General features: G+C 44.7%; 1 protein-coding gene across 10 annotated transcripts in view; it reads right to left on the bottom strand.

Annotated features, from left to right (window-relative positions):
• Window positions 1–14,646, bottom strand: part of shisa6b (shisa family member 6b) — a 109,520-nt gene extending 94,874 nt beyond the window's left edge. For 9 of the 10 annotated variants that reach the window (XM_020712006.3, XM_020712010.3, XM_020712007.3 and 6 more), the window contains exons 1-3: window positions 14,463–14,637; window positions 13,396–14,243; window positions 11,773–11,933 (exon numbers count right to left, since the gene is read on the bottom strand). In XM_020712006.3, the coding sequence (XP_020567665.1) occupies window positions 11,773–11,933; window positions 13,396–13,910 (676 nt within the window). In that variant the 5' untranslated portion in view covers window positions 13,911–14,243; window positions 14,463–14,637. Of the gene's footprint in view, window positions 1–11,772; window positions 11,934–13,395; window positions 14,244–14,462 lie in introns of all 10 variants that reach the window. The other variant, XM_020712009.3, reaches the window with a different exon arrangement.
• Between the last annotated feature and the right edge of the window lie 264 nt (window positions 14,647–14,910).

Below are 14,910 nucleotides of genomic sequence, written 5' to 3'. Positions count from 1 at the left end.
CTTTTTAACAGACAGAAATGTGCCTGTGGGGGACTAAAAGTAAAGGACTAAGTTACTTTTAAAAAAAACTGTTTCTTATTTACTTTAAATCTAAATAAAGAAAAAAAAATTGAATGATGTAGAAAACTATTTGGCACTAAACTGCCATTTTATTGTTTTTCCACAAAAACAGTTTTTGTAGGACATTTTTACTTCACACCTTATGTTCCCTTTTCTCCATTAACTTTATGAACTCTGCAGTGGGACAACTGATTTTATCCACTTGGAGAGTTCACAAAGGTGGAATAATTTCACCTCAGAGCAGGTGGGACACCGTTCAAAACTTTTTGTATTAACAGGAAACAGACACAAGAGGAAAGACTTGGATTGGTTAAAGAAAGAAGGGCCCAAAAGCAGTTCACAGTCACAGTCCCTGTCACCCATTCACACACACATTCACACACTGATGGCGGCCGCCAACCTTCCACCAGAGGGTTCAGTGTCTTGCCAAAGGACACTTCAACATATGGAAATTGAACCTGCAATCTTTTGATCTGAGGTCGACCACCCTGACACTTGACCATGGCAGTGGTCATGCGAATGAAACCCCTTGCATTAAAAACACAAGGGCAAAGATTTATGATTATGGGTAGGAAGTCTCTTGAGCCTTAAGCTACATTCACTCCGGGCATTTGTTGTGCCGTTTCATGAACATGCATTTAGCCACCGGACAAGCAGGGAGCAGTAGGGAGTGGCTTCTTCTTCTTTTGTTTTTATTTACAAGTCCACCACCTTCAGTTGGAAGAGGCTTTGTGCGAAATGTCGAAGTGGTGCAAATCTGGTGAATCTTACTCCAGGTTTCTTCACAGCTCTATTCCAATACACAAAAGATTTAGTGTCAAATAATTCCAGCCAGCTGCAACCCCAGCTACTAATTTCCTCCATGATCATGTTTAAAACAGTTGGCGCTTTCCTGTTTTGAAAAGGACGCTATCCACACGCCACTACCAAATCCAAGTCCCTGATGGGTCAAAGTTCAGCTGTTTGATGTTCAAGCAGTAGAAACTTCAGCTGGTTAAACTTCAGCTTGCGGTCAATGAACGCCCAATTTGTTTGTACAGCCTAAGAACTGACTTAAAAGAGACTAGCAACGACACGTGAACACAAGAATTCAGGAGGCGTAGGCTCAAAACACGGGTTTATGGGCGTTTACATAGACTTTTCATTGAAAATGGCCGCTTGAATGTTTGAATGAAGTTGTCTTGGTTGGTGTGAATGTAGCGTATTCATAGGGGGTTGAACTGTAAGGGTGGTGCCAGTTTGGGTGTTTTCTGGGCCTGTAGAGTGTCATAGAGAGGGGCGGCGCTGTCTTAGGTGAGTCTTGCAGTTCCCTGGAGGTTTGTAAGGACACCTCAAGGAACAAAGATGGAACATACAATTGTTGTGTAAGTGTACCAAGGTGTATTTCTAATTCTAATGCAAGTCGCATGCACTTATGACATAGGTAATGTTTCATGTGGTGTCCTTGTGCCAGACATTAGTCAATAGTAATGTGCAAGTATTGGCCACTTTATGACTGTGCCATATGCATGCGTAGTGCATTAAATGCCTGTAGGATGTCCACACAAACTACACTCTGATTGTCTAATTTCCCCATTTCTAACAGTCAAGCTGTGCACAAGGGGAGTGTACTCATCACTTGAATGACACTAACAGGCCCCTTGCACAGTTCACAGGATTTTGGGAGGGTTGAAAAAAATCCGTACAACACGCCTGCATTCACCCTTACGAGTTGTTCAAGTGTTCACAACAGTATCATTCAACCCTCTAGTGGTCTAAGACCTTGCCATTGTAATACCGGTTTGTCCACTTGTTACCTGTAAACAGCCCATTTTATCTGTAAGGACAATGGTAACCCATGTTTTAAATATTATTACGGTGTGTTTGAGTCATTTAAATGTTAAAAGACAAGCTGAAGTCAACAGCGTTTTATATAAGAATTTGTCCTGAAAGTCTGTTAAAGTGGTAAGAAACTGTGATTAAGTATCAGATTGGTCACATTGCTCTAGCTAGGCAAACAGTTCTCCACAACTTAATAGAGATGCTCAACTGCTCTTTTTGGAAAGTGCACATTTTCACTAACTTCTACCCTTAAGTCCAACTCAATTCTTCCGTCTCTACAGTGCGAGTATTAGGTCAAGTCTTGAGACTGCATGTAATTTAAAGACAACATCATTGACCTTTAACTGCAGCCTCACAGTGGCATCAAATGATCATAAAAGGAAATCGGCAGCCTTCAGCAGTTTCCTGTTAAAAAGTTGATCTATCTGAACGTGTTCCAGCAGGTTAATGAGACTTGGTTAACTGCAAACATCATTATCGAAATTCGTTTATCGTGGAAGTTTGTGAAAAAATGTAAACCTTACAGGAAGTGTTAGTCATAGGTTTAATGTGAAAGTTTCTGAAGAAAGTATTCACAGTATTCCGTAATTATTAGTCGCTCACAGCTGTTGTACAGGTGTAGTTTCACAGCCTGGAGCAGCAGCATCAGCAGCACAGCTCATTTCTTATACATCCTTTTAATCAAACTTGTAGACTCCATCTCTGCTGACGTCAATTCAGATTATATTAACCCGAGGGAATTTATGTGACTCCACAAAGCTCCCCGGGGCGGTTTAAACATGTTGTAACTGCGACCTAAAAAGAGACTGATGTGTGATCAGCTGATTTTCCCCTTAAAACAGCTGAATGTCACAAAAACAGCAGAGAATGAAGAGGAAATCCTTGTTCCCTTCAGTCCCAAACGGCGGGGTAATGAATGAGATGTGAACCAAACAAGGCAACATATTGAACTTTTGGTTTCCATCAGCCACATGCCAACGCTTTGTGAACCCAATCTCACCTCTCCGCGCTCTGCCGTTCTGCTTAAAGATCCACTGGCTCCACTTTTCTCATTCAATCACGCCAGCAATTTGGAGTGTGACACAAACGCGTTATTGTTGTCTCCCTTTTTCACCTTTGTCATTGAAAGTCCCCCCCACAGCCCACTGCAGCAACCCTTCAATCTGAAAGACTCCCATCCGCAGCTCATTAAGATGAGGTGGCATGAGGAGCCTGCAGCGGTAAGGCTACGCTTTATGAATTTATCATCCTCGATAAAAAGAAAACGGTGACTTTCACCTCAACAGTGTGGCACTGAAATGAACAGGTGCCTGAGCTGGAGGGCACTGAAGATTCATGAGCTAATACTTCTTTAATCAGCCAACACTAAACACCTACCCCACTGAATTACACTCAGGAGTGAAGAGCTATGAATAATATGATAATTGCATTGTGAGCTGTAGATGTGAAACTAAAACGGGAGTCGTTTAAGCTCTAAAACAGCCAGAAATGGGCTTTTATAGCTTTATCAGATTCAGATATGCTGCTTTGTCCTGACAGTCATTCAGATTAAGTTTATACTCTTAATTTGTCATTTCTTTCCCTTCTTGTCTCACTTTCTCCCAAAAACTCAAACCCTTCAGAATAAAAGGTGAAACTAGAAACATATGTAATTTCATATGAATCTATTTTAAAGACCCATTCTGAGGAAAGTTGTGTTTTTGGTGTTTCTTGTGATGGAGGGCATACATAAAGAAAAGAAAATATTTCTTCATTCAAGTCATTGAATCAGAAGCAGACGAAAAAATGATTCATTACTTGCAGACAAACAGATTAATGTACGTCTTTGTTTTACTTGTCTGAGCTGGAATCTGGCTCCATACTACGATTTTTGTAGCTCCAATGTTGTTCGCCTTTTTCTTTTGCACCGGTTGCTGGTTTGAAGGGCTGTAAGCTAGCAGGAGAGTGTAAACAAATGGCTTAGTTATGGGTGATGGGAAGGGGGGCTGCTCCATGCCAACAATCTCACCCACAACTCAGAGGTAGTTGTGTATACTTGTAGCACTTTCTACCTTCCTTGGAGGCCCAAAGTGCTTTGAAGTCACAAGCCCATTCACCCACTGGTGGGGTTCAGTGTCTTGCCCAAGGACACTTCCACGGGCAAGGCGTGAATCGAACCTGCAATATTCTGATCACAGGTCTGAGGTCGCCCACCCCTACTGCTGCACCACGGCCGCCCCAATTTCCAATAAACCCCTGCTGCTCTGTAGAAACTAGGACCTAAAAAAACGACTTTACTTTTACTTTTACAACAGGGGGTTATGGACCTTCTGACACAGCAGGTGCATATTTGAATAAACCCATTTTGCAATTTACTCTGAACTTTGATTATATTAATTATATTTGTAACAGGAGGTAGGAGGGTGATTATAGAAGGGGGGGGGGGGTCAAATTCATCATGAAGCAACAAGTTGCAGGAAGTTTATAATCATTATGGTCAGGTTTAGATGTATAACAAATCTAAAAGGGGCGGGGCCTGTCCACAAACACACTCAAACGTTACAAACATAAATTTTTGCTCCAATGTTGTTCACATACAAACAGGTAAACATGGACATAATGCAACTAATACATACATGTGTGTGATCTAATACACACCCATACTTGTGCATTCAGACTAACACGTGTGAAACATTTCATTCCGTCACGCAAACTATTTGTGTAAAGGTGAGATAGCACCTGTGCTCGATTGAGTGTTTATGTTCTTCTGAGGTGGATGATGGAATGTAAGAAGGAAGGAGGGAGAGGGCCCAGTCATCCCCACACCAAGACCCCCTCCGCAGCAGCAGAGGCAGCCCCCCCCCCCCCCCCCCCCCCCAACAGCCGGACGGTGGCAGATAGAGAACAACTGCCCGCTGGGTAATTACATCTGCTACCCAAGCCAGGGCCAGCAAAACCGCAACAGGGGCCGCCAAAGCCAGAGAGGAGGAAGGCATAGGAGGACAGAGAGTGCAAGCTCCACGCAGGGGCCAGCCACTCCTGCCCAGGAGGAAGAGGGCCAAGAGAAGTGGGGGCCCACAAGGAGTGTTGTAAATATGGCCTAACCAGGCTCAAAGGGGTTGGCGCACCCTGGGAAGAACAGCCAGTGGCTGTCCCTAAATTGACACTATGTTAATGGCAGGAGCAATACGACATGTTACAGGTTTCATTATGAGATAAAGAGACAGCATTCTTGTACACTTTCAAAATTAGCACAAAAGAACTTTTATTGCATAATTTTAAAACTCAAGCTTTCATGATTCAACAATCATACATTCTTCCCAGGTTGCTGGAGCCTATCACACCAACTTTAGGGCAGGGCTACCAAACTACAGGCCTCAATGGCTGACCTCCATCTGGTTTTCCAGAAACCCTGCATTATGTGCTGCTGATTACCTGGATAAGGTGTGTTTAGCCAATAAGGAGCTTCAATGACAGCTTGGTTGGAAAACACGTAGGACACCGGGCCTCGAGGCCTGGATTGGTTCTGATATCCCTGGTTTAGGGCAACGTGCACCATGGAAAGTTCACCAGTCTATTGCAGGGCACAAGCAATCATATACGGCAAAAATAAACGACACCATTCTTATATTTGACCATTAATACGTCTTAAAATAATGTTGTTGGTTTATTTTTTTTCTATATTTAAACAACTTATTTTTAAAAGAGACCAGTTATCAAACAGCTTCCTGTCTAATTTTTCGAAAATGTATATTTCTAAGCATGATTTGCATTGCATTTAAGAGAGTGGGAACTACTGCTCATTGACTTTTCAGTGCTTAAGCATTAAGAACAATGTCATTTTTAGGAAAAGTCATACAATTATAGAGTAAATGAATTTAACATTTTCTGAAAAATATCAGAGGGGGTCAAATTTGACCCTGACTGCATTTAAGGGGTCACGCCCACTCCCATAAACTAACGATGCAATGGAGCGACTGTTAATGCACGCTGGGCCATAATTAACTCCAAACCCCGGGGAGATGGTGATGGGTCTCCCCTGCACACCTGGAGCACACCCCTCTGAACACACATATGTGCGCTGGGGGAGCTGACGGCTCATAATGAGGCCTGATAATGAGATGCAGGCTAGAAGACAATTAGTTTGAGTGTTTAAGAGGTCTACCACATGTGCACTCAAGAGAACGCCGCGATTAAACGTGCTGATGCAGTCAGCACACAAATGTTATGTAATATCAGGGGGGTGATGATCATTTGGTCAGTCGACACAAACTGAACCTGTAACTGTGTGTGTGGGAGTGGGAATGGATGGCCCACTCAACATGATTACAAAAGTGCATTTTGGCACAAGAGACAAGTCATACTAATTACAGTTAGTTATAAATGCAAAATAAGAGGCTGGACAAGGGAGGTTTTTCACTAATGTGATGAAGGTCATATCAGAACTGCCTCATTGCTCCAAATATTATTCCATCACGATGACCTCTCATCGTCTGAGGCACCTGACCTTTAAGCTGGAGAGTTTGCCCATCTCAAACACGGTAAAGTGACTGCTCGTACCCTCAGAGGACTGTAACTGTGGGAGCTCAGGCAGATCCGGATCCTCCTGGAGGCGCTCCAGCGTCCGCAGTGACGCGCGCCCTAACAGTTATTCTGCCTGTTCTGATGCTGCCAATGCGGCCTAGTCACTCCAAGTCGAATTCAGAGCTGCTGTTTGGCAGAGTTGGATTGTTTTTTCCCTTTAGTTTCTGTTGGTTAAACTGAGACAGGAAAGAACGGCTCTCTGCACAACCTGCAAACTATATTTCATCATTCTGCACATTAGGAAAATGTCAGAGAGGTAAGCAAGCAGTGCATTTCAAAAAAGAAAAAAAAGGAAAAGGCAAATCTTTGCCTGCAGTGTGCGGTAAATAAATCAACTTCATCTGCAGAGAGCTGCAGGCCAAAGCGCATTACTCAGTGAGTGGTTATTGTTTACTTTAACCAACGGCGAGCCTCTGGAAAAGAGTCTAGTCCTCCTTTTCAAGGTCTGTTCCTTGTTGTGGCTGTGGGGCGCGCTGTGTTTACACCCCAACCTGAAAGAGAGTCTGAGCCCAACAACAATACCGACTGGATTGGAGTAAAAATAGCTGCCATCGCGCACAGATCATATTATGCTGTCGGAGCTGCTTTTGCCACAGGCTGGGTTGTTCACAAAGTAAAATGTTCTGAAAGTGCAGGGAAGTACGCGACGCACCAAGGGTACGGTGTCGCCGCGCACGGCCTAAAATACTGTCTGCTGTGTTCTCAGAGGAGACGCTCAACAAAAGTCCAAAGACACAAATACACAAACAAATAAGCAATTCTTCATTTGATGAGGATCAAAGGAAAAATGGATGTTCCTCTCGGGCCCTTCTCGAGGTCTCGGATTTAAAAGTGTCTGAAAGAAGTCTTCGGAGGCCCGCCTGTGCCAAATGCCCATTTAGAAGCACATGATTATGCATTTTCTACGAGTGTGAGTGGCTTCAACATGTCCCCCAATTTATATGCACACATTAAGCACGCTTTGGTCCTGGCTGTTACTGCCTTTCATGTGCGGCCCCCGTCAGGCCTGCGGCGCTCCCCCATGGACAGGCTGCAGAGAGTCAGTCCTCTTCTCTTTACTGCACTTGTGTGCAGGCAAGCAAAACGCTGGGCGCCATGCAGAGCGGTGAAAAAGGCAGAGAGCACCACCGCCGACGACCTTTACTGACAGAATGCATTCAAGGTCAAGCTGCAGGCGGCCTGCCACGTCCAGCCGCGTGCCTTCGAGGCCAAGATGCAGCAAAGTGCGTGACGGTGGCGCACGTTCAAACATGCAGAGAGAGACCGAGTCAAAGACAAAAGGCTGCAAACATTCAGCATGTTTTATTCAGAGGCAGCTGTGCAGTGGCTGCTACCCCCCCCCCCCCCCCCCCCTGCACAGAACAGCAGCGTCCAGCAACGACATGCAGTCTGCAGCTCTGCCTCGGCCTGCAAATGTCAACAACAGTCTCATTTTACACACTGCCTCATATGCGGTGACTTTTTGAGGTCTCTGATCTCAAAAACGTTTGCCTTCTCAAATGCATGGAAAGCAGAAACCACCAACAAAAGCTACTAATTCCAGTTCAGAAAAGCTGAAAAAGCTACAATTTGTCATTTGAAGCTGAAAAGTCCTCACCAGATGTTGCCCTTTGTATCGTATTGTAGATTCTCCAACCCCAAAAGCTCAAACCATCCTGTTCGGTTCAGGTTTTTAATAACTGAAAAGTCTCAGTGAGCCTCCCTTCTCCTAACCCTTTCCTCCACATGTGAGAATGCTGTTGTAGTTCTACACCACCGTTGTTCAGGTGTGTTGGTTTGTCTCTTTTCGGTTCTCTTTGACCCCACGTGGCCAAAGCAGATGCCTGTTTCCTGCTTTTAGAAGTTTCTTTGTTCTTCGCTGTGGGGTCAAATTTAAGATTGGCTTAAAGTGAAAAGAAAAAAAGACTTTTAAACTTGAAAGTAATATTGAAAATTAGAAAACAATTGGAATTGAAAGAAAATGTAAATTTAAAGAAATACAAACTAATTGAAAAAAACTTTAAACCTAAAACTTTTACTTGATTTTAAAAAATGTTTATTTGTAACAGCTGCTGTTTAGTGTTGTCAAGGTTTGCCTTTGTGTTTATCTCCCTCTTCATTTTCAGCTTTTAATTTACAGTTTCAATTCAGACTTTTGTTTCCAGAGTTGAGCAAAATTTTACGCGTGGGTAGGGCTTTCAGCCCGTTGGCTACCGGGACATGAAATGACATCGGGTGACAGAGGTGATGGTGATGTCATTTCCTTTCCAAAAAAGCACCAAATACGGAGTACAGTAGTGATAATGCTCCCCTGAAGTCTGGTTGATCAGAGGCGGCGCCAACAACAGACGCTGTTTTGGAACAGAAATGACATCACCTTAACCTCAATCACCCGACGTCAATCATGTCCCGGTAGTCAAAGGGCTCAAAGCCAGACCCTCCACGTAAAATTAGGCTCAACTTTGAAAGGAAAAGTCTGAATTGAAGCTGACAGACTGAAGGTAAAGAGGGAGACAAACGAAAAAAACATTGAAAACAGCTGTGACAAATACACATTCCTTTTGCATTCGGTAACACCTAAAGCTGAGCTTGATTTGACCCCAGAATTCTCCGTCACCTCATGTTGACATATGAGCTCAACTTTTGACTCTTCTATTGTTGTTGCAGGTTGTAGAATCAATCCTTCAATGAGTGGCTCTTATGTGACAGTGGACAATGATTAAGATTCTTTTGAGTGGCGCAGAAGTAACTTTAGTTGCTAAGACTACAGATGTAAGAAGAACAGACGAATTGAGTGTTTATGAAGTGTCTCTGCAGTATATTAACCCTTTAAAGCCACGCTCACAACACGTTTTTGAGCGACCACTTCCAATCCTAAGTTCATGCAAACGAGCATAAATGCACATTCAAAGCCCTTAGGTTCAGACGTAGCGACACCAGTTTCTATGATCATTTTCAAACTCTACATATCAAACGCGCAGCCATAGAACGTGTGCTGCAAGTTAAACCAGGTTGAGCTTTGACCAATCAAAGACTTGGATTTGGTAGTGATGTATGGATGGCGTGCTTTTTTTATTCCCAGCTGGAATTCTATGAAACCAAGTCTTTCATATATGGGAAGGGAGCTGTGAAAGAAATAGTCTGGAGCTAGATTCACCAGATTTGCACGCCTTGGATATTTCTCCCAATTGTAGGTGGTGGAAATGCATTAGTAAACAGTAGAAAAAGAAGAAGAAGCCCCACCCTGCTTTTACTGTGTCACCACCATGGGCTAAACGCATGTTTACGAACTCACGTTTAGCACTAAACGTGGTTTCTTGAATGCTTGTCACTTGCCTGGTGTGTCTGTAGCTTTACACCAGAGCTTTAGCTCCAGCGTTGACAGTCTTTTGATTGCCAAACTGTTGAAGATTTAGGGTATGCCAAAGGACGCATGTTTGTATATAGGTGTTGGCGGCGACATTTACGGTCTAAAAAGGTAAAACAGCAACAACCTCCTGACTACCAGCAGTGTAAATGTGTCTTCTGTAGAGAATGTTTCTAAACCAAAATATCTCCCAACCACCGCATACTACTAAGGACCTACAGAATACATATGGGACTCTTTAATTCAAATGTGAAGGGGTAAAACTCTGGGAATGGTGGTTTTTGGTGGATTTAAAAAAATTTGACCTGACAAGTTTTTTTCTCTGGTAGTCAGAAGGTCAAGTCCATTCTAAAACCACACTGGGAAATGATTTTTGTTCTTGTAGTTGTGTCTCAATGGATCTGAGAATGAGTGAAAGCCTCATGGTGCAGAATGCAGGATGACTCATAGCTGGCTCAGAAGCTTTGAAGCGTGCACCTCCAGAATCATCTGGAACTAAATCCTCCCAATCTAACAATTACAGGACACAAAAACTGTAAACCTGTAGGACATGCTGTGTATTTAGTCACATTAAGGAACACACAGTCTGCAGCTTGTTGCTTTTCCTCTAAATGTTTACGCATCCAGGCTTTCATTTTTTTGATGGGTGTAAAGCAAGAAGGGCGAATTTAAAGTTGGTTACGAAAACATCTACTAATCACAGCAGCAGCTGCAGAAACCCACACCTACAGCTCTCTGTACATTCTGTCAGATTGCACACGAGGCCTGACACATTTCTCCTTCCATCTCAGCAGCTTCTTTGTAATATCTCATTATTTTCCATCTGTGTTTTTCTCCCCGAGTATCTTTGCCTCTCTCCATCTGATAACGACTACCCCGCCTGAGAACCTGCCGCTTCCTGGCCTCCTGCTCCTCCGACACGCACTTTTCAGGCCATTTCGGCGATTTACACTCCCCTGTCTGCTCTCAGAATTGCCAGGTTAAATCATGCCGTGCATTCTGGGACTGATTCATCCCCTGACTTAGTGAGAGGTCGTCACATCCAGCCTGTCAGAGTCTGCGGGCCGTGCGATCCTGCCAGCCTGTAATTATCCCCGCTAACGGGCCCCTCTTCTTTTTTTTTTTTTCCCCTCTGTCACTCTCTGCCTTCTCGTTGCTCTTTTGCTCAAATGGGATGATTACAGGATGTTACTCTGGAAACGACACAACTGAAAGGATGAGTGCAGCGGGAGCCGTTTTACCAGGAAAGTTCTTTAGTGGTGGTGGGTATACAGCAGAAACACATCCAATCGTGTTGTGTGGAAAGGTTAAAGACCCAATCCAGAGAATTTTTTTTTTTGTGTGTGTTTTTAACATGTTCTTGTAAGCTTTTTCCTGATGATGGAGGACATCACATCACACACCAAGTTTTACATTTTATTTCTAAGTATTTCACTCAAATTTATGTGAATCTGGAGCAGACGAAAAAATGTAGCTGGAAAAAGCTTGTAAGTGTGACATAGAAGTTACAGCGGCAGGCCACAATCTCTCTGTTCTGATGCATCCACTTGCAGACAAATAGATCCATGAACGTCGTTGTTTTCCTCGTCTGAGCAGGAGTCTGGATCACAACTTTACGGCTGGATGGATCTGACATTGCTCGCCATTTTTGTTGCACCGCTAATGTTAAATTGGATTTTTGAGGGGCTGTAAGCTAGCGAAAGAGCACGCATACAGATGGACGATGGAGGTGAATTTCTAACTAACTCCTGCCGCTCTGCAGAAACTATGTCCTAGAATACGACAAGTTTCTTTGTTTTGGCTAAAAACAGCATAATCATAATTAAAAGACCACTGGGAATGCTTTGAAAAATAGATCAAAAGATGATCGGAGTGGGACTTTAAACTGTTATCACTGAATGGCAGATCACATCAGACCAGCAATCAGGGCCCAAAAACCGGCTTGTGAAGCTTTATAATGCCGTCCCAGAAGGGGCCCTTACCGTGGTTGGATTTGGAAGAGTGGACGGGGGTGTAGTGGTTCTTAGATGAGGTTCTGACCGGCGTGTTATCTTTGGGTGAGCCGTTCATCGCTGCAAAGTTCTCACAGTCGTATTGTGAAATGGGAATGGGCCCCTGCTGCCTCAGAATGTCTGCGAGGGCTCTGGAACAAAAACAACACAAGAAAAAAAAAGCAAAAAGACAAGTGTTAAACACTGCCAACAGGATGCTTCTTTGTGTGCAGAGTTGGTCTGGGATGGGGAGGGGCCCTGAGCGTGCAGGCTGTTTGGGGTTTTTCAGAACTATTTTCTCTTCACATCTGGGAAAGCGACTGCTTATTTGCAATAGAAACAACTTTGGATGTGCGAGCAGCTTGCCTAATTGGGTTGAATTTGAATGTTTTTCAGGCCGCACCAGGTGCATATGGAAGGCTGCAGCCCTCCAGGGGGAGGGGCGGGGGCAATGATGATGAAAGAAAGTAAAAAAAAAAGAACAAAGAAAAAAATGTTTGTTTGATTATTCTAGCATCGCCTCGGAAAGAGGAAATCAAATTACTCTCGCTGAGCTGCATCTGAGCTTTTGTAAGACAAATGCACGAGCAGGGTAACCTTTGCTTCTATATTCATATTCTACCTCCACGCCCGCCCCGTCTTTTCCTGTTCCTTATTGAATGTGCGGTGGAGCGTGCACATCATCCGCCGTTCACACGGCCCTAACGTTAACACCATCCATTATTCACAGTCTTAAGATTGCTCCGGTGTTGAATAATGCATCCCATAAAAATAAAACCATTCAATCCTGAGGAGAGGAAAAAAAAAACATAATGCGAGTCAGCGTTTGCTCACGGCTGTGTGTGACCACACCATGCACTTATGTACAGGATGAGTTCCTGTCACATCCCCACCTGAGCTCACCAAGCAGCCATGATGTTCATGTAAGGAGGGGGGGTTTGGCTGCGTTCACTGGCTCCCCCCATGGACTGACGATCTGGGCTGAGATTCAAACATGTGAACTGCGCTCTATCTGCACTAAAATTAAGAAAACAGCAGCCCGCCCCCACACAGAGAGCAGCGGTCAGCCCCCACAGTCACTAAAGCACTTCTCTCAACTCATTTCAGGATTTTGATGGTTTTGGGGGCTGTAGTCCGTCTAAGCAGATGAAAGGTTCTTAATCTGCCATAATTCGGGATTTTTAAACCAAAGTGCAAAAACTGATTGTAAGAAAGTATAAAGACCCTTGTTTCTAGAAATGTGTCTTTTTGCTGTCAAGAAAGTATTTCAATAGCAGAATCACCTGAGATTATGTCTTAGAGACTAGAATTTTCTTCCATTTTTCTTACCCCATTGGCAGATTTCTTATTTTCCCCTTTTTACCATCTTTTTTTTTATTTTTTGCTTATTTAATGAACATTTTTTCTAATTGTAAAAATGTCTGTCTTATTATTTTTTTGCAGGGCACTGGTTTTTCATGGAGGAGGGGGAAAACGGAGTTTTTGGGCTGTGACACCCCCACCCCAGCCTTTTTCTTTGAACTTTGACCTTACTGTCTCCTTGTTTGTCTGCCTTTGCTCAGCTGTTTGGTGCAACAAATGGGTGGAGTGGTGCGGTGCATCTGCAGCACCCACCTGTGAATGTTCATCTCCTGGGGGGGCTCCGTGGCTTTGTCGTACGCCACTTTGACGGACACTCCGAGTACGATGATGAAGGCTATGATCCCGCAGGTGATGTAGACCGCGGTGTTTGTCTGATCCATGCTCGGGTCGTAGACCTCGGTCGGGATGGGCGACGGGGCGGCCGTCTGCACCCAGGGGGGTTTGTTGTAGTTGTTGCAGGAAATTTGGTCCAGTTGGTTCTTCTTGTACTCGCAGCAGAAGCGCAGGTAGCACGTCCCGCAGCAGTACCGGTGGTTCGTGTTGTTGCACTCGAAACTCTTGTCGTACTGGCCGCTCACGTCGTAGTACCCCAGGCAGGTGTCGTGGTTGCTGGGAGGCGGGGGCTTCTGCGTGGTGACGGTAGGCACCGCGGTGGCTTTGGGAGCCTTTCTGGGGGCTTGTTTGGGTTTCTTGCCCCCCGTCGCGGTGCTCAAGACGCACAGCGGATCCAGATATATGAGCAGCAGCAAAAGGTGGCTAATCCCCATGGTGGCGCGGAAAAACCTCAAGTTTAGCGGAGTTGGCAGACACTTTACGCGTGGTCAAAGAGGGAAAGGAGCTCAGTCCTGTGTGGCCGCCGAGCCGCCCCCCGCTTGCTCTGTGTCCTGCGCAGCAGTCATGCTCATTACAACTCTGTGCACACAGTTGTCAAGGACATTCTCTGCTGTTACTATGCAGTGGACACACTCGAGCTCATTGCGACGCAGTCAGAAGCGCACATTTCCACGCCGGGCTCTGCGCGCGCTCCCCGGGCTGAGCCAGACGTGCGGCGCTGTCCAAGGTGCTGAAAACGCTCCGCCGCGATGGCAGTCAAAGTTGCTCTGCGGGCACAAAGACGCCGAAACAGGTTATTAGCTTTGCTCCTGACGTCATCCATTCATCGCTGTGAGCATAACTTAGCAGATTTCGGTCACTTTTATCTGTTCTTCGACTGTGTTTGCATCTCAAAACGTTACAGCTTTAACGAAACGTGACCACAGCTTTTTATTTTATTTAATTAAAGCTCTTCTTATTTCATCTGAGCAAAAAAATCAGCCTACCTCTGTTGGGATCCCCGCCGGGGACTTGCTTCCTGTCAGGCTCTCCGAAGCTGAGGACACTCTCAGAGCTCCTGCTCCTCTCTGTCTCTCTCCCTCTCCGCACTTCTCTCGGTTTTCCCCCTCCCTCCATCTCTTACATCACTTCGGTATTGGCGTCAGAACTCAGCCAAGTATCGGTAAATTGCACCCCTCCCTCTTCTCCGCCTCTTTCTCTTTCTCCTCCTTCCTTCATGGAAGAGAGAAAGGCGCGTGAATGCTTGTAATGTAGACTCCTGCACAGAGTGGAGCAGAAGATGGTGGTCAGATATTTCTGCTCAGCTTTCCAGTTTTTTTTTTTTGCTACATGTCTGCAAACAGGCACTCTGCAGGCTGGAATCAGAAGGAGGGCTCCTCAAAAAATCCTCTCATTAGTGCAGAGCTTTGGTTCTGGAGACTGGTCAAGGTAGCT

Source organism: Oryzias latipes, chromosome 19 (assembly GCF_053564925.1).
Source record: "Oryzias latipes strain Hd-rR chromosome 19, Olatipes_Hd-rR_3.1".
NCBI classification, from domain to species: domain Eukaryota; kingdom Metazoa; phylum Chordata; class Actinopteri; order Beloniformes; family Adrianichthyidae; genus Oryzias; species Oryzias latipes.
Note: the sequence above shows the minus strand (reverse complement) of the source record. Positions and strands in the feature narration are given on the sequence as shown.